The following is a 25,080-nucleotide window of genomic DNA, read 5'->3' on the forward strand; positions in this document are numbered from 1 at the left end:
TGCTTTTGTTTTGTTCCTGAAGATGTGGATGCAGTCCACCATTGACTTGTTTCCCTCACTGGAGCCATTGAATCCCCAGTTTATTTGGACACACCATTTAAGCTTCATTTTCTCAATCATGTGCAAACCTTTCAAAATGTAGTACATTCTACCTAATACATCATATTTTATGTGTGAATTTACATGTATACACGTGTGCACGTATGTATTTTCCAAACAATGCTGATGTGTTCTTACCACACATTGCACTGTCTGGTCCACAGTGTTCTTTCATGACTGTAGTATTAATAATGCAAGCTGAAGTAATTCATCCTTATATTCAGAACTGAATAAATAAAATGGTGCTCACTTCTGGGTAGCCGTAAGTGCTTTGTGATCGTTTTGCTGCAGTTAGATTATGCTAATGATAATCTTTTAGAGCTGTTTTTTAAAATGCAATGCAGTACACTTTCTTATGGAATGTGGGATGTCTCTTGCAATGAGAGACATAGTTGGCGCTTGTCGCCAGTTGGAGACAATCTGAGAAACAAACCCATCTCAGATTCAATTTAGAAATGCAAGTAACTATCTAGAGGATTGTAATGCCTGGCTTTTATAATTTATTTAAATTTAGATATGGGAAGTACCTGCAATAGTTTCACTTATAAAATGGAGTCGGATTTTACAGGGCTAGAAAAGTGCCTAGAAAAAAATGGAATAGGCTTATTATATTGTAAAGTTGTCAACACCAGCTTGTTCTGTGTAAAATGAAAGCTGTTAGGATGACTATGTTTTCCACAGAAAAAGCTGAAAATCCTTTTATCTGTCCTCTTTTTTATTGTTGAATTGTGTCATAACTTTAAACTACCATTTTTTAAAGTAAATTAATCCTTCTTATCCCAAATGAATCACATCTGCTGCTTTCTGTGTACCTGAAGTAGTAAATACCTGTAATTTTACTCTAGCACAGAATCTATTAATTAATTGAAATTTAATAACAGCATGGCATTCAGATAAGGCCACGTATTTTTACTTCCTTTCCTGAGAGGACTCAGTGGGAATATATGTGGAGATAAGTCCTATAAGGAAAGACAGCTACCTGATTCATTTCTAAATTCACTAGTGACCACAGTCTAAATTTATTGCAAATCTAAACTAACAGAATAGGCCAAATTTACCTCAGGGGAAAATGGAAAAAGTAAGCCGAACCTTCCTGGATGTTCATAGCAGGGATGTTTACAAATAGGGGTTATAATAGGTTAAGAATGATATAAGAACCCCTAGAAACATCATTAATGAAAGTGCCATTTGTACAAGCTGGCAGCTGTAGCAGGTACACAGTTTATTCCTCTGGGAACCTGGGTGCTCTAGATCTGTCCTGCCAGCTTTGCAGAAACATGGTGGTAGTAGTGCCTTGTAACCCATACTGCTCCTGCCTAGGCAGACATTAACTCACCAGACTAAAGCAGTCAGAGCTGTCAGAAGACTATAGCTCCTTTAAGTTGAAAATGATCAATTTTTAATTACCTTGTGCAGCAGTATCTTGCAATTGTGTTTTTATTCTTCAGAGAGGGAGCTCCTATTAACTCTCCAAACACTAAAACCTGACACAAACAACAGAAGGAATTTGCTGTCCCTAAAAACGCAAGACCTGTGAATCTCTTGGGGCTGCCCAGTTTGACTTCCCATGTCTGTTTGCTGTGTATTTGATTACAAATCATTCTTATGGATGGAGCGGTTATTTATGTTGTGTACAGGGGCAGATCTGTTGCCAGTCAAATTCCTCCCAAACGGCTCAGTACACGTAGACAATAGGAGGAGCATCAGCAGCATTACAGATTGCAGCGAACACATCTCATGCAAAAGGCAGAAGAGCAGAAAGGAGAAAACTTTAGAGAAGGAAAAGAGGAAATACAGTGATTGAGAGAAAACTATGCTGCTTGAGGAAGAAAAGACATAAACTGACAATCAAGTACGTGAGGCGTTACACAAGCAGCATGTCTCGGCCACCAGGAAGAAAGCAGGAGAACCACAAAATAGTAAGGCATTTTTGTAATGTGCAATTAAAATTGTGCATGGAGTAAGAATAAGCTATTATTGTTTTGATGTGTTTTATACAGTCATATTTCCGAATAGCCTGAAAGTACTGAAAGGATGGGGATGAGTCTGCCAGTATGAGAACAGAGGCGCTGGCAGCATTTATGGCTACAGTGGGACCCCCTTGTGAGCTGCCAACAAGCTGCCAGCTATTAAGCAGTGACATAAAAAAGCCTGCCCATAGGACTTGGAGTCTGTTTGACTCTGAGCAGTAATACTGAGATTTGCTCTAGGAGCCTTCACATCTCTCCAGCTACCTTGCCTATGACCTGAAATGATTTTCAGACAGTCCTGCCCTCAACATGAATCCTTGAGGCCAAAACTCTCTTCTTGCTTTGGAGAAAAGAAGCTGCACTGGCCATATCTCTACCCCATGAAAAATTACAGGAAGAGATGGTTCATCTGGGGGTGCAGTATACCTGGTACCCACTGTGTGCCTTCTGCATAGCAGACCACGTCTTCTTTTGGGGGTTATGTTGCATGAGCAGGGGTCCTTCTTCATCCTCCTAATGTTGCATTTTTTTCTATGCACAGGGAGTGCACTATCACAGGATCTCAACATCTGGCTTTAAGGCCAAAATCTGATTCTTGGGGAAACAATGGTAAAACTGTAACCATTGTCTTTGAATATTGGCTTTGACCATTGATCACATAGCACAGAATTCTATCAGGTAGAAGTTATATGGACCAAAACTTCCTTCTTTTTCTGTACTTCATGTTAATATTCTCCTAAAGCTCCAGCAGTTGTTTTAAATATACTGCATGCAAGATTTTCCCAAGAGGCCTTCTTAAACTGCATGGTCACAAAAAGCAGTATTTTGTGCCATTAAAGATACCAGTTATTCTCCTTCTTGTTCTCTGGCAGCGGTGTGTCTAAATATAAAATCAGATAGCAAGTTTCCTCAGAATCTCTATCTGTGGTTGAAAATTTCTAACTGTTTAGGAATGTTTTACGACAAGTCCAAAAAACGAAAGTGCCATAATGCGGAAATAAGGCCACGGTGATTTAAAAAAACCAATAGTAGTATTGTGTCTTGAAGAGAATATGTTTGCCTCTAAAAGTATAATTATGACACGCGTATATATGTATACATAGGTATAACAAACTGAAGAGAGAGGAAGTTGCTAGTAAGGAAAAGAGAACATAGACAACTGTAGAAAACAGATAACAAAACCAAGGTGACTGACTCGCTCACTGGGCACTTAGCTGCATTTTTTTGCTTTATCCCTAGTGCTGAGATTCTGAACAGGCTTAGGAAAGATAGGCACAAAGTTTCTGAGACTGGGGTCTGTTCAGAAGTAGAGGTCTAAGTGCTTGGAGAGATTTATGGTCAAAGATAGAAATGCCAGGTAGGTTTATGTGCCTCTGTGGTTAGATAGTCATTAAATGAAACAGAGAAAGAGATCTCTGTTCTTTGTTTGGATGGTTCAATTCCACACAAGTCTGTCTTCAGGAACTTAGAGCCTTAGGGCTGTCTGGATGGTTAATGGTGATTTTTGCTAGGAGTTGGGTCAGTGGAGAAGTTCCAGAAAGCTTTAGGACAATTTGTGCCAATTTCTGGAAAGGGGACAGAGATTTCCACTGAACAAAAAAGACGACTATAATATAATTAAAATTAATATACATAAGTTTATGGGAAAAAATACTCCAATGGATTGCAAGAGTGGCTGATAAATACAATTATATTGATATAGTATGCTTAAGTTTCTCTAAGGTTTTTGTCTTATTATAACACAGACTTTTTGCTGAGACTAGAACAATATGACATCCATTTACACCATTAAAAACTTGTTAATGAGAATTTGGCAAAGTGTGCAATATTATTGTAAACAGGAGTTATCACCAAGGCGAGTTTAGGAAATGGTTTCATACTACTTAAGATTTTGAATGGTGACTTGTTAAAATGGAAACATTGATTAAACTCCAAGCTTTTGATGCAATGGGAGCAGGAAGAGGTCTTTCCACCAAGCCGTTCTTCCTTTCCTTGTGTGTTTTTTTTTCTATTGTTTTCATTGGTATTCACTATTATTTTTCCACAGGCTATAAACCAAAAGAACCTCTAGTCTGCCCACATGCCACAGGCCTGTAGCACTTCCTTAAATTAATTCCTGTCCAAGAAGTTTAGTGAGAGTCAACCTAGTCTCTCCCCTAAAGGCCAGCTGCTACTCCTGCTAAATACAGTCAGTTCTGCAGTGCCATGGGGGTGATCTGGCAGGGCAAGGAGGGAAGAAAACTTTCCTCCAGGTTGGTGCACAGCTGAAGATCTCATACTGGTACTTGTGACAGGATCTGTGCAGGGATACGCTTTTGACCTCTTCAGTTGCTCTCCATGCTCCTTGGGCAGGTGGCTGTAATCGTCACCCATCCCCTTCATATTGCTCATGCGGTGGAGCCATACCAACCACGTCTTCTGTATTAAGATACAGAAATAATGTCACAGTGAGATTGTCCAGGCATTTGGAGAGCTAGTATTGATAGCTATTCAAGTTACTTGTAAAGTCTGATAAAGAAGGGGACATGTCAATGGGACTGATTCTTTTCTACTTTGCTTGTTATTCTTTACACTTGTGCTGAATTATAGTATTTTTTTATTATTCTGAGCTAATTTTTTTTTAATCTACTTTTTTTCGGGGCGGGGGAAGCAGCTGATGATCTGAATCAGATCAACCATACCTTTGTGAAGGAACTGGAATTTCAGTTATACACTGTTGTTCCTATTGTAAAAGGACTAATAGCTCATTGCCTCAATTATTCTTCCTGCAACTAAACACTTCTCATTAATCTTGGATGGCATTTGACAGCATTTATCAATCCAACATACATATGTGCTGTTATAGAATGCAAGAATGTACCTGATTAAAGTAGCTACATCCCAAGAAATGGTATTTCTGACAAGCAAAATTGCTGCACAGAGACTCAAGTGATGATCAAGTCAGACTGTCACACTTGAATTGTGGATTTCAGTGATTATATGTCCATGCACAAAAGTTTCTTGATTAATGTAAATGGTTTTTTTGCTTGCTTTTAATACGGTAGCAGCTCAAAAGTGTGAAAAAGTTTGATTCTAGTTTGCTTCATTTTCGATTTCCACCTTTTCTGGCAGAGCAGAGAACTTTTTGTACTCACGTATGGAGCTTTGGTAGCCCAGCTGTGCAAGGACTATGAAAAAGATGAAGATGTCAACACCTGTTTAGATAGAATGTAAGTACTGCTTTAAATGTTCAACTTTATCGATAATGCTATTTGTCCACCTGTATGTTACCTTTCAGCTTTATGTCTGTTATCTTATGAGTTCCAGCACTGTCTAGGATTACAGAGATCATGGGGATAAGGTTCAATATTCTGTCAACAGAAATAACACTAATTTGTGAATGAAGATCAACAATCTGCTTTTGAATTCTCAAAAGAAAAGTGTCAGGGTTGTTTTGACAGCTTACACTTGTTCCTTGTTGGTCCTTTGTTAAGCTAATTAATAATATAAACTTCTCAAAAGCTAATTAATAATATAAACTTCTCAATTTCGTCTCCTATTTCCATGTATTCATTTTCAACTTCCATGTTAACTCTCCTCTTTTATTTCTTCATACCCACGTTACTTCAAACTAGACAAGCTTTTTGTTTCTCCCAGGTGTTTTCTAGTTAACATGCATTTCTGTGGCCTTCCCATGGCTCCCCCTCATCTAGCTACACCATGGTTTTGTGACTTTGACAGCTAAAAAGTAGTCACAATTCCAGGGTGTAGGGATTTGGCTTAGGTGACTAAGTCAATAGGCAGACTCCTTTTGTAATCAATCACCTTCCCTGAGGGTGTAATTCAGGTGTCTGACTTGGGTGCTCTGAATTGTCCCCTGTGGGGTGGCTTTCTTCCCCGCCCCCCCGGGGTTAGGGGCAGACGGGCCTCTCACCTTTAAAAGACCATACAGCAATGAGTGAGAGCGCACAAATGGTCAATGAGGAACTCATTTTTACATGGATAACCTCTTTGGAAGATGAAGCTCCTATGTTTATAGGATCCTGTCATCCTGACTGAGATTCCTAGGCATTATCACAGTAAAAATAATAATATCACAGAAAATCAGCAAGAAACTACTTTTGAGCTGGTTAACAAGAAGCTCTTCAGCAGAAGAGTAAGGCTTGTGTTTTCAAGAAAAACAGACATGCAAAATGGATTTACAACAATCACAGTGGACGGAATACCTAACCATTTTACTATTAATCTGAAAGCTTGCAAACAAGCTATAGTCAAATAGCTATCGATGGAAGTGAGTAAAAATATAATTGATTGGAAAAAAGAAAAATAATTTATTCACTAACTAAGAAGGGACAACACCCCTCGGATATTTATTTGATATTAATCCCTCATTCAGCTCTGATGAAAATCATACATTTAAAAAATATACAGACTTCTTTCTGATGCTGTGGTAGAAATTATGAAAGGGTAGTTTTGGAAGATGTGGAGACATATTTTGCTCCTTGTGTTTTTATTATTATATCTGTTTTTATAAAATCTTTTTGGTTTTCTCTTGCTAAAGAGAAAGACTTGATAAAGTAATGACAGGTTTCATTAAAGCAATATGGCCATCTTTACTTCTGTGAAGATGAAAACAGCTCAGCTTGAGGAAGAAACCTTATAGATTAGCAGACCTGTGACAGTTGGGAACAGTATTCTTAGGTCTCTCTCTATATGTATGTACATATATAATCCGTAGTGGGAAGGGTGTTTTTCACCGTACAGTTGCCAAATAGCTGCTTGTCAATTTATTATTCATTTGACTTTGCAAATCTAAGGCATAAAAGTTGAAAAGGATCTAAGGAGTCATGTACATCACCAATAAATACCTTGGTAACTGCTGATGACATATTTACCAACATTATTGATATTGATAATTAGGCAATAAATAAATATTTCATTGTTTTCCGATACATGACATACTGCAATTTTAAACTTCATGCTGCCAAAACCACTTTTTGCTCTTGTCATCACATTAGACATCAGATTGCTTTTTGGCTTCTTGTCAAAGACGTGGTACAAAATCAGTAAGAAACTCCATCGAGTTCAGGCTGCTTCACTGAGGGTGTAGGGCCTCTGACAAACAGGCAGACTGCCAACGTCCACATAAATGGAAACGAAAAATTCCCTAAAAACATTTCTGAGTTGAGTTCACATTCTTTCATAACATTTGTGTCAATCTCTTTCCCTTTTTCAAAAAATGCTTGGAGGCATAGCTATTTTGCACACTATGTAGTTACTGACCTTTGTTCATGTGTGAGAGCTAGGAATGAATATTTGTTTTATAAAAAATTCCATTACCTTCCATCCTTTTTTATTTCATTTCTCTGAAATTGTTGTGTTTTAAATACAAAATGAAGGTGGTGGTGTACTGAAACTGTGTATTAACTAGCAACTTTCAAATTCTTTCTGCAACTAGTAGATGAAGGGAGAGAACATGTTAGAAAAAAGACAAAGGGAATTGTGGAGGAAGAGTGAAAAATGAGGTGATGAGATAAGAGGATAAAGTGAAAGAGATCAGGTGTGAGTCCATTTCCTGTGGGTTTTCCTGGCACCTGAACGCTGCAATAAGGGTGCCCAGGATTTGCTGAAATCCGTACCAACCCAGAGGTGAATGCTGTGACCTGAAGGGGCAGTTGCTTTCTTCTCCTTGACAGAGACAGTGTGAGATGAACTCAGGGGATAACAGAAGAATGGAGAAAATCCTGTGCTATGTTATCCTCTCCTATTTTTAGTGACAAAGCAGTCTTAATCAGGTGTATCATTTGTATATTATTTATATATTATACTCCTATATCGAACATCTAATATTTATTCATATACGTAAATATAAATGTATGTATAGACAATGTGTATATAAACAACATTCATATCTTCCTTGCCAGGAGTATCATGCTTAAAGGAGTATGATTCCTTAAATGACTACATGAATGGCAATCCCACTGTGCTGAAAAATGTGGTAGAGAGAAGAATCTAGACCAGCAAAATCTGTTGTCCTCAAAGCCATTCATTTAGGAACGTGCAGCTGTTTTGCTGAGAAAGCACAAGAGACAGATTAGGGAGATGGTAGGTGGAAAGAAGTTCCCCATTTTGAATGTAAACTTTCTTCGTTTTCTCCTTAGGGGATATGGCATTGGCGTAAGGCTGATTGATGATTTTTTAGCTCGTTCAGCTGTGAAAAAGTGCCGCAGTTATTCTGAAACTGCAGATGTGATTGCACAGGTAAACAAGATTTACATTGTCTAGAGTTTCATCAGCTTCAGTGGTCTTAGCTTTTCCCTCCTTCTCTGTCAGCTTGCTCCAGAAGTTACCTACATTTTCGCTATATCATGATCGTCTTATCAAAAAACACTCATGTCCACAATCATACCCATGCTTCCATTGGGTGAAATACAGCCTTTTCCTTATCTACAACTTCATATCAACTAGTAGCTCACAGAGGTTGGCCTTGAGAAGAGACATCAGTTTCTACCTCTGTAGCATAGTGCTACATCAGGCTGGGAAAAAAACAACATTCAACAGAACACAAAAATGTGATGTTTAGTGAGATAAGAATTTTGTGGATGGTCTTGATAAACACACAGTGGTAAGTTTACCACAAAGGGTCATCAGAACCACAGAATTTGTTCACATGGGTATTAGTTTTTGTCATGGTTTAACCCCACTCAGCAGCCAAGCACCACGCAGCCACTCCCTCACTCCCCCCCGGCTCCCAGTGGGATGGGGAGGAGAATCAGGAAAGAAGGTAGAACTCATGGGTTGAGATAAGAACAGTTTACTAACTAAAGTAAAATATAATACTAGCAATAATAATAATAAAATATAATAATAATAATTGTAATGAAAAGGAATATAACAAAAAAAAGAGAGAAATAAAACCCGAGAAAAGACAACTGATGCACAATGCAGTTGCTCACCACCCGCTGACCGATGCCCGAGCAGCAATCTGCCCCTCCCAGCCAACTCCCCCCAGTTTATATACTGGGCATGATGTTCTGTGGTATGGAATACCCCTTTGGCTAGTTCGGGTCAGCTGCCCCGGCTGTGCTCCCTCCCAGCTTCTTGCACACCTGCTTGCTGGCAGAGCATGGGAAACTGAAAAATCCTTGACTTAAGATAAGCGCTACTTAGCAACAACTAAAACATCAGCGTGTTATCAACATTATTCTCACAGTAAATCCAAAACACAGCACTGTACCAGCTACTAAGAAGAGAGCCAACTCTGTCCCAGCTGAAACCAGGACAGTTTTATATCTGAGCTGAGGACAGAGAACACAAAATGGGATACCACCTGTGAGAGGCTGCCAACCCCTGACTTAAACTAACCTTAAAGACAGTTGCTAAGCTGAAATTAAAATTCTTCTATTCCTAGTAGCCTGTGAGGTGTTTTGCCATCAGAAGAATTAAAAAGTTTCTTTTTGTTTGCTGCAGCTTAATCTGATTTCTTCTACTCTTGCCAGAGAATGCGGCAAACAACAAAAAATGATCCAGTTTTAACAAACTTCAAATCATATATTCCCTCACTTTTTTCTTTTTCTAGGAGCATAACCATCTCACACAGATCTTAAACTTTGATATTCTTACTCCTGCCATCTGAATCTCCTCAGCATCTCCATAATTTTCTTAGTTGTTTTTTAACCTTAAAATGGTGATATTAGGAATAAGCTGCAGGATTTTCTGCAAAAGGAAGACTCAATGGTAGCAGAGAAGAACTATAAGAAAGGAAAATGAAAGGAACATTTTCATGACTACCCACAAATCTAATAATAAAATCAAAAAGATAAAATCAGAGGGGGTAGTTTCGCCTTCTTTGATGGAAATTTCCCTTTTATTGAGTAGTCATTCACACTACTGTCAGACAAGAAAGATCTAGGAGGAAATTTAGTGGCAATACACAGGTTTCTAAAGATGTATTTTTGCCCCCATGGGCAAGTCAGATTTCCTGGGGAAGCTCAAAGAGAATCCATAGGATGTCCAGCCCCTTTAGACTGCTGAGTCACTGTAATGGAGGTGGTAGTTCATAGATATTGAGTTAGCTCGGACTAATACCTGCTCACGTCATGGTGAATGGTCCCTTTTATCCTTTATGATTTTCAGCTATGAAGTGTTGCCAGTGAAGATATGCCTGGCCTTTCCCAATGGCAAAAATTAACCACACTTTATAACGAAGAACTGTTTGCTAGGTAGTCATTTGTTTTAAGAGGAGAGATCACGGCATCAGTTAATTGAACTGAGATTCATTTCCGTTGGCTCATTTTAGGAGGCAAAAATATGCCTGGCATACTTTTTGATTGCTTGAGAATTACCAGCAGCATCAGCTAAATGTAAGCATTATGTTTAACTGCTGACTGCAGAACTGGGAAACAGCAGGCTTTCTGTACAGTGAACTAAGGCACCAGTATATGCTGGTTATACAGGAGTATCTTAGTTCAAAGTGTATGTGGATGTTATCAGGAGATGTGTGATCCTGCTCACATTAACCTTGTCAGAGATACCTACGTTACATCTGACTGAAATGGAGGGACAGAAGTTATGTTATCATTCCAAAATGCTTGTCATAGAGGAACTGATGGCTGTCACAGAAACAGAGAAAGGACCTCTTTGCATTTGCTGTTGCTGGTAGGGCTATAAAATGTACATGTGCACAACACACACATACACCATGATCTGCCAAAGTTTAAAGCAGAAGCAAGTCACATATTACTAAAAGCCAGCCAGATCCCATTAGCTCATAAAAGAGTGGAAACTAAATTTCTTCTTGAAGTAAAGTGTATTTTGGAGTCTCAAATCAGGATGATGTATAACAAAGCTCCTCCTTTGGAGGAGCTGAGCCAGGGTAGAGGATCCATTGGAGATAGTGAGGACAGCTGAATGAAAACCATGAGACAAGCAACATTTCAATCACTCTATTAAAATACACTGTCTCATTAAAAGAATGATACCAGGCTGCAAAATCACGTTTTTGTTCACTTTTCTGTTCTTCTTCAGATGATATTTGTACTTTTTTTTCTCTGGATTTTCACGTATATGCCAGATATCTGGTTTTCTGTGTCTTGTTCCTCATAGTTCCCTTATTTACAAATGCTTTAGTACAGTTGAACCATCATTCTTAAGTACATGGGATTCAACAACAAAATACAGTGAGAAATTAACCATCAAAGTAAGGAAAAAGACACTATTTCTCTGCAGGTTGTACTTCAAAAGAGACTTACTGAGAGAAATAAAATTACTTGGAAAGATTGGAACAAACTTTAAAGCACACAGTCTCTTGAAAAGCCTATTTTTAGCAAACTAAAAGAGGAGTTCTGTAGTAGGAGTATAACCTTTCTGAGGCAAAATGTGATATGGAAAGCATTTTCACATTTCTTTGGCAAAACATTTTTTAAATAGTCTTCAAGCACATTGGTCTGAGGCACATACCAACAAAACATCTGTAAAATGACCCAGCAAGTAACTGTAAATATGCTGTTAAAGTTATCGGTTCAGAATTTCACAGCTGTTTACATGATCTCTTTAACTCTTCAGCAGTAGCATTCTCAGCCAGGAGGAAGTGCTTAAATACTTAACAGCACTAACTCTTCTGAGGTAGAAATCTGTTTGAGGATGAGTGTGTAGGATAAAACCAGTTCAAAGTTAAATTAAGGCAGTTAAGCAGTTCAAGTAGTTAGAGCCAAACTTCCTGTAAACATAGCCGTTATCCTGCAGTCCTTTGGAAAGCAAAGGAGAAGTCTGTAAGATCAGGCTGTGGGTGTTCCCTGTGGAAATGGAAAGAGATGAAGCAAAGGAAAACATGTAAAATGAGGAGTACAAAGCCAGCTTGCCATATTAAGAAATAAATACCAGAGGAAAGGTGCACCTAAGGCAGTGACTGAGGGCTTAAAACTTCAACCACTGGTTCAGGCTGCAAAGCCTGGGATTTACTGCTAGCTTGTACTGGACTGGAGAAGGGCCAACAAGTTTTGATGATGAGCCAAAGTGAGTCCTTCTACACTGAGTTCCCATGGTGCTCACTGACTTCTCGTGTTGGTGCTGTGACTTTGTGTTGTTACAGTCGGGGTAGAATAAAAAAAGATAAAACAGGCCATGTAAAAGCAGGCTTTCTGCTCACTGGCAAATTGGGATAAGAAAATGGAAACCAATTGAGGAATGGTATTAGGAACAAAGCTCAGCTGAACAAATAATGTCCAAGACTGGATTCAGAATTTGGATCTGAGTATAACTGAGGATTATGTTTGAAATGAGGGGGATAATTTTGCTCTATAATCCTACAAAATCAAATTTTTACTTCAGTTCCTCCTCAGAAGGCCTCTAGCATCATTGATCTGATCGAGAGAGATGCAAAAAATACAGTTTCTGGTTTTAGATCTAATCCTAGAACAAAGTTACCTTCTATAGCTCAATGTCACCATGTCCCAGGAGGTGTCTGTGTGTGCTACAGGTGGGAGCAGCTGGGCCATGCCCTCTGGTCCATAGTGAGCTAGTGCTGGCTCACAGGCTCCATAGCTGTGTTAATACAGTGCTGTGCCTAAGGATATATCCCTTGCTGAAAAGCAGTGGCTGGAGAGATGGGCTTTATGGTGGAAGCTCAGTACGCCATGAATGCAGCAAACGTACGTCTCTGCAGCTGCTTGTAGAGAGGCCCTTGGGGACCACCAGGGCTAGGATAATCCAACCATGTCACCCCCAAGCCCAGAGTTGTAGGACAAGAGATGTGATTCCCCTTCCCATGGGAGGTCCTGCCACACAAGGTCCCTATATATTGACATATGGCCAATTTGAAAGTCTGACAGAAGCTGGCAGAATTTACGAAGCTGGTAAATGTTGCTTTTCAGATCTCAACAGTGAGAGGGAAATGCATACAGCAGGTTGCTGTGCTAAGTGGTAGACAGTAAACTGAAAAATGAAGTGCTGCACTGTAAAGAGTAAAGAGAAGTTTGTGTGTACATGGAATCAGCAACAGATGGCAAGACCTTTAAAGCATCTTGCTCTTCCCAAACACTGACTGTGGAAAAGTACTAAGAATGAGAAGTATGCTAGCAAAAATGTTATTTTGGCTGCCTTTCCCCTTCTAAGCTGATTAATTCTGGTCTTTCATTAATCTTGTTATTATGTCATCTGAAATTATGGTTTCAGTTTTTTTAACAGTCTGTATTATCACTTACTTTTGCAACATTACTTACGCATACAATGTTTTGTAGTGAAAAGTCCCCAGTAGTATATAAAGGAACTGGTAAGTTAGTGGCCTCCTAAATATTTCGGTAATTCTAGACTGTGTTTGAGCACCACCAAAATGTTAATGAATTTCATTCTTGCTGCTTGGGAGAGATGGGATGCTAGTTGAGACTTTGAAAAAGGGCAGTGGTACATTTTTAATTTTGACTGCATCGATTTCTTGTTTGACATTAAGCAGTATATAATCCCATAGAGTTGCAAGTAACATTTTCAAAAGAGAGATTTTGCTTTATATGGGTGTCATTTTGATGGTGAGCCTATGTACATGTCTAAACAGATATTCTTTTTTCTTCCATTTCATATAGATAGAAATGAGACAGATTTATGGATGCAACTTTCAAAACCGCTCATTCGTTTTACTTCCCTGTCCTTTGGAGTCAGAAGGAAAGATTGAAAAGACCTTTGTTTTACCCTCTGAGAAGTTGTGTATGGTAGTTTTAAAGGAATTTCTGTCCAGTCATAGCCTGGATTTAAAAAAAAAGTTCATATGTATTCATTGAATTACTTCTCTATGTACTTAAATTATATTTTCTGCTGAGACTTTTTTACAATTTTCATTTTATAGCTTTGCAATTTTGCCTTAATTTGGTGCTCCATTGCAAACCAGCTACTGTTTTTGCATAGTTTCCATGCAAGTTCTCTTTTACACAGGAAATTTTAACAATAGAATTTGGACAGATTTGTCATACCGTAATGCAAAGTACAGCTGAAACTAAATTGAAAGCATATGAGGGCCTAGCACAGTTAACTAGTTTTTGTTCTTGTAACAAAGACTTGAAGTTTGACGGAGCAGCAGATACATAGCGGAAAAAGAGTGAAGAGAATTTATATGAGAAAACTGGGTTCTCACACAGGAGAAGAAATAGTAAACTGAGGGACAAAGCACAGAGAATTGAGCAGAAGTTTCCTGTTTATTTGTGCACTCATATTTTGATGGACATCAGAATGAATGCAAAATCTAAATTTTCCAAGAGAAAGTGTTGATGCTGCTGTTTGTTGGGTTTTTTTTCTCCAGTTTGTTTTGGATGATGTTGACAATAGTCTTTGCCTCTTTCTGAGCTGCCGTGGTAGCTGCTGAACTTTTTAATTCAGGGACAACGTTGATACAAAACAGCTTTTGCGATAGCTGCTTGAAGGACACGGTTAAATTTGCCAAAACCAGATTCCAGTTGAAAACATAGGGTCAAACTGGCTTTTATTTTTATCTGTTTTTATAGAAGTACTCCAGCATCCACATGGCAATTGCATTAAGTCACAGGCATTTTGGTAAGACAACACAGTTAGAGTAACAAAGCCCTGGAAACGAGGGTTAGTGAGAGACTTAGGCTCCTACCAGGCACATTTTGCAGCACTAAGTGTTCAGCAGCTGCTCTTGGAGGTGGAGACACTCTCAACGTTAGTTAGCTGTGAACATGAAGCAGAGTAAGGATGAGGAGAGGAGAATGCACCTTGGTTTTGCCCCTCCACGATAAAGGAAGAGGCTGGGCTGGGAAACACTCCTGTTTCAGATGGTCCTGGCTACTCAGGTGCAGAGCTTTAAGCTTTCTCCTGAGGAAAAAGAGGGTGCCAAAAGCCCAGAGTGGGATCCCTCTGTCCTCCCATCTTTCCCTCTGCCAACTATGCTTTCGCTTCTGTGTCCCAGCTCTTGTGTCACAGTGGAGACCTCATCCTTACATCAACCCACTTGTTTCCCATATTCCTTGATCAGGTCATTAACCTACTTAGTGTCTTCCCCTTTGCATGCCTAGTTGCTTTGGTTTTCTGTGGTACCAATGAGGAAGGAGGTGGAAAGATGGCTTTGGGAAGGGAAGTTTGGCCCAGGCAGTGGGTAGATCCTGTTAGGTGGTGTCCCCTCTCCCCTTGCATGTAGGGAGGAGGTGAGATGGGGCTGGGCAGTAGATGTTGGGGCATCTCTCATAAAGAAAGAGGAAAGCAGACAAATGGGAAGGGACGTGTACCCTGGAATTAGATAGTTGCTATACCAGGAGAGGAGCCCGGGGAGAAAAATGCGTATGTGCCAGACATGGTGTCAGACATGCCTGCTGTTGTGACTTTCATTTTGGTAGTGTTGCCTCTGTGCTTTCAGCTGCAGCACGTACATTTAGGCATATAACATGTTCTAAGTCTGCTGCAAAGTGGGTCAGCTGGGATAAAAAAAACTTTAAAACATTTGCTCAAAGACCACAAGTTCTTCAAAACACACAGAGAAAATTCTAAGCACACAGTGGAATTAGCTCTTGGATTTTATTTTAAAAAAGAGTAATGGTCTGTAAATGCAGATAGATGGTTTTTTTCTGCTGAAGCGCAGTGAGTATGAGAACAGCTGGGCAGAGTACCCTGGTTTGTTGATGAGCCTGATTCAAGCAGAGCAAAAATATGATTCTTTGCAGACTCAGGGAGACTGGCAGCAAAATGCTGCATAAAAGCCTGCCCAGTCACCCCAGGGAAAGAAACTTGGCAGAAACTTTGTTCTCATTTTATACAGTGTTTGCAAAGACTCTGGACACCCTGTGTGAGAGCCACGTGGTGAATTCCAAGTGAGTGAGGTAAAGCATAGGGCTCTGGGGTGAAACGCATTTGTCAGAAGCACTGATTGTGCAGCCGCCTCACCTGCATTGCCTGCCGGTTCCTCTTGCGCCAGACACTAAGTTTCCTAAGATATTCAGAAAAATAAAAATCAGCCTGCTGCAAAAATATTTTCTTGTCTTAAAATGTGGAATTTCCTTCCAGGCCCTCTGTCGTACACTGGCTGCAGGCCCAGTACAAACAACATTACCTAGCTCTGCAGGTTGCACCCAGTGCCCGAAACCCACTCAAAACAGGAGCTTTATACCTGTACAAAGAGAAGTTCTCAGTGGGAGAAGATAATACCAAGTACTCTGCAGAGGCAAAATATCAGTGATGCATTTTCATTATTGTAACAAAGCACTAACAACAACTTTTGTTTCAAATGTTTCAAAATAGCATGTTATTTTTTAACAAAAACACAAAAATGCTGAACCATTTGGTAATTTCAGGTTCTTGGTACCCTACATTTCAGCTGTAAGATTTGTCTAAAAAATTACCTGGCACCTCACTGTCAATGGAGGTCACTGCTCCACATCCCAGGGAGTTGTCTCAGGGACTAGAAGACCAGGACTGATCACTGTGACCATCCGTGGCGTTCTAGGTACAACAGGAGTCCAAAGACACTGAGATGCCTTGAGTGACCACTAGTGCCTCAAAACAATGCTGTACCTGCAAATGGCCTGGAAATGACCTGCAAGCAAAACCTTTACTTTCTGTGGACTGTCAGAAAGCCACACACATCTTCTATTATCATATTCACACCTTTTCAATGGTGTTACTTTATGATAGTGTCTTGATTTACATAGGACGAGCATACTATAGCACCTTTTACATAGGATATTGTTAAAACCCTCTTGTAGAAGTCATTATTCATCTCTTTTTGCTGTCAGCTCTTGATCTGGAGCCAGCGACATTAGTGGAGCATGAACCCTAGGTGCCATGGAGGACTGCAACCTTTTCATTGATGTAGGGAAATAATTTCATTCCATCCTTTTGGAGCAAGTTTGTAACTGGGAGGGAACATGATGAAGAAGAGAGAGGCCACTGTGAAAAAATATAGAGATGAAACCAGCTAGAAGTATGCTACGTTAGCAAGATACAAAAAAGCTGAAAATATATTTGATCTATGGTGTTTCCCTTCTGTCTACAAAGTCCAGCATTGTCTCTCTTTCCTCACTGATTTCTTTCTGGCCTTCTTCAACTAGCCTGTGAATTGTGCTGTAATGCTGTTTGCTACTGCTGAAAGAGTAGAGCTGGGAAGCATCTTCCCATGCCTGAAAAGCTGGCAGGGGAATTGCTTCTGGTTCCTTGTTCTCAAAAAAGCACTTCAGGTTTCGCTCACTCAGCTTGGTGGCATACAGCTGGAATATCTGCTCCAGTTGCTCCTTCTCCTTGTCTGCATACACCCTCCAGAACATCAGCTGGAGGTGGCTGACTTTTGACTGGCAGCTGGCACAGCACGTGGTTAGCAGGGAGAGAAGAGCTGTGGTAACTATCACACACCAGCCTAAAATCTGGGAAAACAAAAGAAATGAGTTTCAGGTTAAAAAGGCCCAAGTGAAAATGCTGCTTAAATCAAGAGTGTCCGACGGAGCGACCACACTTTGTACGAAGGGCTTCCCGCTCCTCTTGGGACCCTACTGTGGGTGTCTCATCCCAGTTTGCATTTAGTGCCTGGCATTAGTGTTAATGGGGCATCCATATGGGGACCAAAGGGAAGCAGAAGACGTCAGGATTGAGGCTTCTCAATAGTGCTCATTTTGATGTCTCTTTCTCAGGAAGGCAAAAGCTGGTTGATTTTTACAGTGGAAGGCAAAACGCTCAAGAAAAGTTGGCTTATACTGGAGACTGGCTGCTTCCCCATCCCATTTTATAACGAAGGGAACTCAGATAACAGCTGAAGAGACATGTCTGGTGCAACGGCAATGGTAGGTTCAGGGACAGATGATCTTGAATCAGACCTCAACTACAAGACTGTGTGTGACGAAAAATCTAAGAGAGGTCTAAATGATCAGTCAAATAATGTTATGGCTGAATAGAGCTATACAGAAAACAGAGCGGACCTGAGAGCAGGAGTAGTGTCTGGGTAATTTAGAGAGGATATTGATGAGAGTTTATTGCAAAACTATAACCATCTGGTATGTAATGTATTGGAATTGCTCACTGAATTCTGTCACACAAAGGGAAAAGTGCATAGGGAGAATAAAATATCACAATCACTGGATGGTAAATGGTTTTCTATCTCCTGAAAGCGTTAAATAAAATTATCCAGCAAGAATTAGGATTAAGACACAATTCTGAATTGTGACGAACTACAAAACCAAAAAGAGTAAGTAACTTTTGTCCCAGATCAATCAACCTTTTAAACTGTGACCATTTTTAGATGTGTTGTTTTCAGACTTCTTTTTAATTTAAAAAAAACCCCAAACCAACAACTGCATTAATTAGCTAACAGGAATATAAAAGATGGTCTTAAATTTAAAAAGCGTTCCCCAATTCTTTTACCGGGAGATTCACTGAAATCTATGCTATTCTTGGGAACTTCTTTTGACTTTGATGAATCAGCCCTTTGTAGTGGAAAATAATTTTTATGCCAAAACTGGTTTAAAATTACCTTCTTGCCCAATCCTGTGAGAATGCTGGGAGGAGAGGGCATGAGAAAGAAGAAATAGCATGTGCATTGGCAGGTCCGTGTTGGCACTGGAACAGAGCCCAATTCATCTGCACACTGTTTAGACATAATTGGTGTATTTTCAGAGAACTTTGTTTTTGCTGAAATATGCTTTTCGAGCATCACTCAACTTTTTTTATAGTGACTTCAGAGTTTGACAAAAGTCTGTTAAGAACATTTTAAAAGAAGGAGCTATTTCCAGGATTAGAGCAAGGGCTGAGGGTGGAAAAATGTGCTTGAAATTGTTATTGTGGGATGTTCTCCTCTAAGGAGAGCAGAGGTGTAAACAAAACTTTTTCATGCCTAGTGCCGCTGGCCTAGCCAATAGTTTTACCCACCTGCTCCACTGAAATGTGTAGCATTTGCAAAAGAACCCCACTTGTTTTCAAACAGTGGAAGAAATTCCAGTGTGGAACAAATCTTCTAGGTTTCAGAGACCATATGAAGTGAAACTGATTTCCCATGCTTTAATGGTGATGATTTGGAGAGCTGCAACCTTTCTCATGTGAACTCTTGCACTGATGTTAAAAAAATAAGCGCCAGTAAAAATCTGTATTTAGCTGAGGGAATATAGAAAGTTTCCTCAGGGAAATATGTGAGAGAGAGAAGCTTGACAAACAATTATTCTTAGGGACTGGTATGGAAGAATAGCTTTGCTTTCTGTTATTTTTCCAGTCACTTTGTACTGACTGATGATTTCTATGGGTATTTGAGAAACTGCTCTTTTTAGCAGCTTTTCACTTTCTTGCAGCTTGGAGAATGAACCCATGTATTCTCATGCTATAAACTGAGTCACCGGTCTTTCACTGTTTTCTGTAGATACAACTTAAAGTCTTAAGCACTGTTTGTTATTTCCTTCTAAAACTCTGAAATAAATTGCTTTGTCTGCAGTGCAGGCTTTGTCTGCATTCCAGTCCTATTTGCATGAGGACTTGAAAATAAAACCAGCTCATGGGGAGGAAATGGTTCCAGATGGATATAATTGTCTGACAAAAACTCGCTGGCTCCACAGAGTGTTTTTCCTTTCTGCTGACAATCATCTTTCTATCATTTTCTGTAGCCTTTTTTTCTTTTTTTTTCCTTTGTTTTGATTTTTTGTCTCTGAATTTATTTATGTTACAAGGCACTGAGCAGAACTGTATCACATGAATATAGTAAAATGTAATATGATCTCAGCTTTGCATGTTCTGCTTGTTTTATTTTAGTGTTTCTTCCTTCAAGCAGGACAAAAACGTGCTCTCATCTGGCATCATGAACGTAAGGAACACAGACAGAAACATATTATGTAAGGAGTCACAAATCTGTCGCAAATCTTATTTTCCAGTATTTTTCTACTGTTAGTGACCTAAGATTTCATTACAGTTATCATGATGGTATAAAATAGGAGAGTGTGGTATGGATTTTTTAATAGGACAGACCCCTTTAACGGGGTGACATCTGTTAATTCAGCCTCCTAAACAATCCAGTCTTTTTTTCTCTTTAGAGCAATCTTCATTCAGGAAGAAAGCTTTAAGTTATCTGGTCTTATTGATCCTGCCATCAGTGGGACCCCCCAGGAAGTATGGCACAGCTCAAACTGAACTAAAAAATGGGTTGATTGTATTTAGCAAGGCTGCATCATGCCCAAACTTTATGTGAAACCAACAGTTTTATCTTAGCATCTGACATCAGGATCTTCCACAGATAAATCACAGCGGCAGTACAAACTGCATAATGCTCTTTATTTATTTTTCTTACCTGGGACTGTGCTTGAAGAGTTCGTTTCAGTTCGTCACTCTCTGAAAAGGGCATGGAGCTTTTGTCACAGGCTACCTTGTGTAGCTCTTCAAAGCACTTTGCAGATTTGCTGTGGCAAACTGCATGTAAGTAGGCAGGATTTTTCAAGCCACTCATGGCACATTCATAAAAAGTCCCGTTGAGCAAAGCCACAGAAAGCCACATCACTGGGGCTACCAGAGCGTTTAAAGTGATTTGTCCGAAGACATAAAAGAAATGGCAGATATTCCCTCTGGGGAATATTTTTCTGGGATTCACCCAGCAGCCTGTAAAGAGTTTCCAGGTCTTGCTGTTCAAGAAATATCCAATAACTAGCAAAACAAAAGCTGGGGAGAAGAGAAATACCAAACCGTACCTGAAGTTTTCATTGCTGCAGGGGCATCTGAAAGCAACAAGAGAAAACACACGCTCACCTCCCATGGTCAGCAGTGCCATAAAACTGTAACCTATAGCTGTTTTCCGGTTCATAAAGAATTTCAGGATTGTTTGGAAACTGTCCATGTTTGATACTCATAAAGAGGTAAAAATCAAGACACTTTTGTCTTCGGTCGTAGCAGTCTGTAGTGGTGTAGCAGGGGAGAGCTCTCCAGAGGAAGAACAGCCTGCTGCTAGCCTGCCTGCGTATGCACTGTCTAGATAACGCGGTGATGTCACTGTCTGGAGAAACGCGCTCACAGGGGACCCCTCCACTAGCAGAGCAGATGTTGCGCATTTACAGTAACATTCATCCGTAGTAGAAGGAAAGCAAGCAATGCTCTATATAATCAAATAAGTTTGCAGTCTTGGCAGTCATATTCTTGGTGGGTTGTTTTTTTTGTGACTGCAGATGGAGATCAGAGTAAAAACACACACTCACCAATTGCAGGAGTTCTTGAGCTGTGATTATCAAAATTGCCGGCAATGTAGTGAAGGACCTAATATAGATGCTAATGGTCCCAGGGGAGTGTGACGTGACTGAAAGCAGACGAGTGATAACAGTAAAACCACTTTGTATGGGGTTGTAAATGTAGGAACATCAAAGACCTTCTGCTGTACTTCCCTGGAGTATCACATAGCTCCAGGTTTGTGTCTCTGGCTCAAGCTTATCACAGAAGAGACAAATCTGGTTTGATTTCCAGGCTGTCTGGCCCTTCCCCCTATTTTCCTGGGGTAAAGCTGGTCTACAGGATGCTGCATCCTAAAGTTTCACCTCTGGTCTGCACACAACAGATTCAAGCAGCAGAGTTTCATCCTTTTGCAGGTTGCTTTCAAGATGTACCTTGGGGTCACCCCTAGTGTGAGCTGCAGCAGTGCCGCAGGAAATGAATTCTCCTTAATCCTGGACAAAAACCCACTAGTGGACTTTGTGGAGGAGCTGCCAGCAGAACGAGCATCACTTTGCTACTGTAACCTCCTCTGCGGGGTGATTCGAGGTGCCTTGGAAATGGTAAGGAAGGGCACATCTGTTTTCTCCATTCTTTGTTAATATGCAGAGGCACAGGAAAGCAAAACCACTTGCTCAGATAAATGAAGGAAATTTAGCAGTGTTTAATCTCTCTCTCAGATTAAATGTCTATATGTAAATAAAAGAGGGCCAGACTGATCCTGGATTCTGAGGTAGAGAAGCACAAAGGTTGGCTCACCTCGACACTGTCCCTGCTTGGCTCTTCAGTGGCTGAATCAGGTGCAAAAGCCAGGTGGGACCAGGGAGCCAGCTAACACGTAATGTGGAGAGCCAGAGGGGCATGCTGGATGCCTCCACTGCTCCTTGAGCCTGTCTTACTTTCCTGCATAGGTGTAACCAGTAATAGTCATCCCTGATTCTTTCCAAATACATGAAAATAAATAATATTCTGAGGTTACCGCAGCGCCTGCTGAAAGGGAGAACAAAGTATGGATGAGTATAATGTTAAAACCAAAGCATCAGAAGTGTATCAGATGACATTCCAAATTTTCTTAAATTTAAGACTTTTACAAAAGAGTAAACAAAGGGCATAATTTGAAAGTCACTGAGTTGTAGAGCTTCTGTGGTGTTTTCTGGAAGATGATAACTTTTGGGCTGCTTTATGTTTCTGTCAGTATCTAATTTGTCATATATCTTATGTTTCAAGAAAACGAGCTGTACAAGTATTATGTATATGTACATCAGTCTCAGAATTATAGTATCTGATATAAGACTAATTTTAAAAAGTATTATATCATAAGTATTATTACGTGGAAAATTAGGAAATGTTGTGATCACAAAATCATGAAGTACACAATTTAGGTTCTCGGAAGAAAGCAAAGTACTGGAATGAAGGGTAATGTATTATACAAATTCCAGTGTATATAAACTTCCTTTTTATTAACTTAGTTGGGAAAGATATTTTAAAGCAATCTAGAACTCTGTTTCTTATGAAACCTGAGAAAGAGAGTCCCCGTGTGGTAAGAGAGAGAGAAAAAGCTTGTTATGCTGGAGGAGAGGGAAAAACTGGGCATTTCTTTACTTGACTGATCCGACCTGATTCTTCCTAGGTTCAGTTAGCAGCAGAAGTTACCTTCCTCCAGGACAGGCTGAAGGGTGATGCTGTGACAGAAATAGGAATTACGTTTTTAAGGAAGGCTGAAGACAGAAAGCACAAAAGAAATAAATGAAAGAAATATTGGGAGAAACCCTTGCTGAGGGATATTTTGCGCCTTTTGTTTCTGAAGAAGACATGCAGGGTAAAAATGGCTTCGCTGAGCGAGCTGCACCAGTCATTCATTTGAAAGGTGAAGAGAGCCGGGCAGCAAACAGCAGGGGCAGAGCAGGAGGAGAGCAATGTTAATTGTCATGACACAGATATTAGTACAAAAGATCAAAATGGCCTGCCCTTCCTTCTCACATAAACATGCTCTTGAACTCAATGTAAGTTTTATCTCAGTATTTAGTGCACGCTGGATGCAAAATATTCATTTGGACACCAACTGTTTTCAGCTAAATATGACCACCTTTTCCCATTTTGTTTGTTGGTAATGTTTCAAAGCATGGTTGCTAAGAGGTACTTTATTTCCCTGGCTGTTTGTGGTTAGGAATAATGAATTCATCCGCTGTGACTGCTGTATGCAGTGTCTCGCTGTCAGGTGCCTGTTTTGATGCATAATGGTTTGTCATTCATTGTCCTCCACGCTGGACATCCTCTCCCTTTGAAACCAGAGAGGGATGCGGCTTCACTGATGGCAGGAGCCAGTTCAGTTCATTACGGCTCTGTCAGGCCCCACATACAGTTTTGCTGGCGTGCCTGTCCAGCCCTGTGCGTGCGTCAGGCTGCAGCACTCTGACAACCACAGCAATGCTTGTGTTGCTTCAAGCTATGGGCCTTTTCGTGTCAGTCTTCTCTTGAAGAGCGCTGATCTTATGACCAAACTGAACAAAGCATGGCGTATTTAATGTATAGTCACTGTGGATCTGTACTCACCTAAGGAAATTTGAATAAAAATTCAGAGATTGCCACACAACTGGTTTGCTGGTTATTGTGTCTGTTCTTACGTGACCTTCCTCACCAGCTGTTGAACATCTTCCCCTTGGCAGTGGACTTGTTACCACAACATGACTGGGAAGTAGAGAAATAGCAGCCTCGCAGAGACCTGAGTTATAGGAAAGGTTTAATGTTGTCCAGTGTAATGCAAGATATCTGGGTAAGGGTTGGACAAAACCCCAAGTCCTAGCACAGTACCCTACCCACAAAGCCAGCTCACCTTCTTCTCACCAAAGTGCTTGTTTTAAACCGAAATACAAACCCTCAATTCAGTTCAGTGAAGCCCAGAGTTAACTCTGATTTTATTGCTGTGATTTATACTCTCATCTCCTATTTTTCCCTCAGTCTGTTTACCTCTTAATCCTGCTAAGTGAGGGGCACTTCTTACCTTGGGGACAGTGGGGTTCATTCCCACCAGATCTGTACAATCCTCACGATAATCTTTCTCCCTTCGTTTGCCTTAGCAGTGTCATGCAGTGGTAGCGTAGTGTAATGGAGCTTTAAGAGAACAATTTTGTACAGAACAAAAACTAAACTATTCATTACCCAGCCTTGGGCTCAGCCCAACATGCTACAAATAACGAGTTACGACATGTAACAACGTGTTACAACCAGTAACAAGTTTCCCTACTTTTTTTTTTTTTTTTAATCGGGGCTGAAAGGTCTTGTGGAATTTGCCTGATTTCACTGCCTGTGCTGGAGCCCTCGGTGGGGTTTTTGCTGGTTGTGCCCAGCTGGCTGAGATAGACATGTGGCAACTTTGGCTGACCACAAAAAGGTTCTTTAGAAGGCACAGGCCATTTTTCCTTTTTCCAGCAACATCCTACCAACCAACTATTCTCCTCTTTTTTTATCATTATCTTGAAAGTGAATAACCTATACTGTCCTTGTTTTGTAAGATACAATTCTCTTACTTAAACTGCTGTTGCATTAGACTTGCACGCAGGTGTGTGTGCATGCACACACCTATGGTAACATTTTCTGTCGAGGTCTGCACCAGCTAAAAAGCGTCAGTCACCGCATTGCAGTGACACATGGGCTGACTCCTGTGTATTCAGGGCCTGTTAAAGAGTTTCTGCCTGCAGGCATTAGCTAGCAAAGTCAGGGCTGGATATTAGATTTTTAAAGCAAGGACCACTAGCATCATCCTGGGGCCTTTGCAGTCTTGCCACACTGGCTTTGGTGTGGCCAAGGCTTCCTCCCCTTCCTTCAATGCCAAACATTTGCAGTGATGCTCCATGTAGGCCATCAAAACTGTTTCTTTAGGTTT

The 25,080-nt window shown here is 40.2% G+C and overlaps 2 protein-coding genes across 2 annotated transcripts; one reads left to right on the plus strand and one right to left on the minus strand.

Annotated features, from left to right (window-relative positions):
• Positions 1-1,933: 1,933 nt before the first annotated feature.
• On the plus strand, positions 1,934-23,548 carry TRAPPC3L (trafficking protein particle complex subunit 3L). The gene is made up of 5 exons (XM_050892981.1): positions 1,934-2,018; positions 5,181-5,278; positions 8,210-8,309; positions 21,575-21,760; positions 22,828-23,548. The coding sequence occupies exons 1-5, from the start codon at positions 1,977-1,979 to the stop codon at positions 22,945-22,947; spliced, it is 546 nt and encodes a 181-aa protein (XP_050748938.1). The 5' UTR covers positions 1,934-1,976; the 3' UTR covers positions 22,948-23,548.
• CALHM5 (calcium homeostasis modulator family member 5) lies at positions 15,461-20,856 on the minus strand. Its single transcript, XM_050892980.1, has 2 exons — positions 20,296-20,856; positions 15,461-17,401 (listed from the first exon to the last, which is right to left on the minus strand). The coding sequence occupies exons 1-2, from the start codon at positions 20,833-20,835 to the stop codon at positions 17,012-17,014; spliced, it is 930 nt and encodes a 309-aa protein (XP_050748937.1). The 5' UTR covers positions 20,836-20,856; the 3' UTR covers positions 15,461-17,011.
• Positions 23,549-25,080: the final 1,532 nt, after the last annotated feature.

Source organism: Gymnogyps californianus, chromosome 3 (assembly GCF_018139145.2).
Source record: "Gymnogyps californianus isolate 813 chromosome 3, ASM1813914v2, whole genome shotgun sequence".
In the NCBI taxonomy this organism is placed as follows: domain Eukaryota; kingdom Metazoa; phylum Chordata; class Aves; order Accipitriformes; family Cathartidae; genus Gymnogyps; species Gymnogyps californianus.

Excerpts from the sequence above, each read along its gene's own strand:
- TRAPPC3L (XM_050892981.1), top strand. The coding sequence starts at position 1,977 with ATGTCTCGGCCACCAGGAAGAAAGCAGGAGAACCACAAAATA. Across the intron at positions 2,019-5,180 it reads AGCAGGAGAACCACAAAATA|AGCAGAGAACTTTTTGTACT; the intron begins GTAAGGCATTTT and ends CTTTTCTGGCAG. Across the intron at positions 21,761-22,827 it reads TTCGAGGTGCCTTGGAAATG|GTTCAGTTAGCAGCAGAAGT; the intron begins GTAAGGAAGGGC and ends GATTCTTCCTAG.
- CALHM5 (XM_050892980.1), bottom strand. The coding sequence starts at position 20,835 with ATGGACAGTTTCCAAACAATCCTGAAATTCTTTATGAACCGGAAAACA. Across the intron at positions 17,402-20,295 it reads CTCTTCAAGCACAGTCCCAG|ATTTTAGGCTGGTGTGTGAT; the intron begins GTAAGAAAAATA and ends TTGTTTTCCCAG.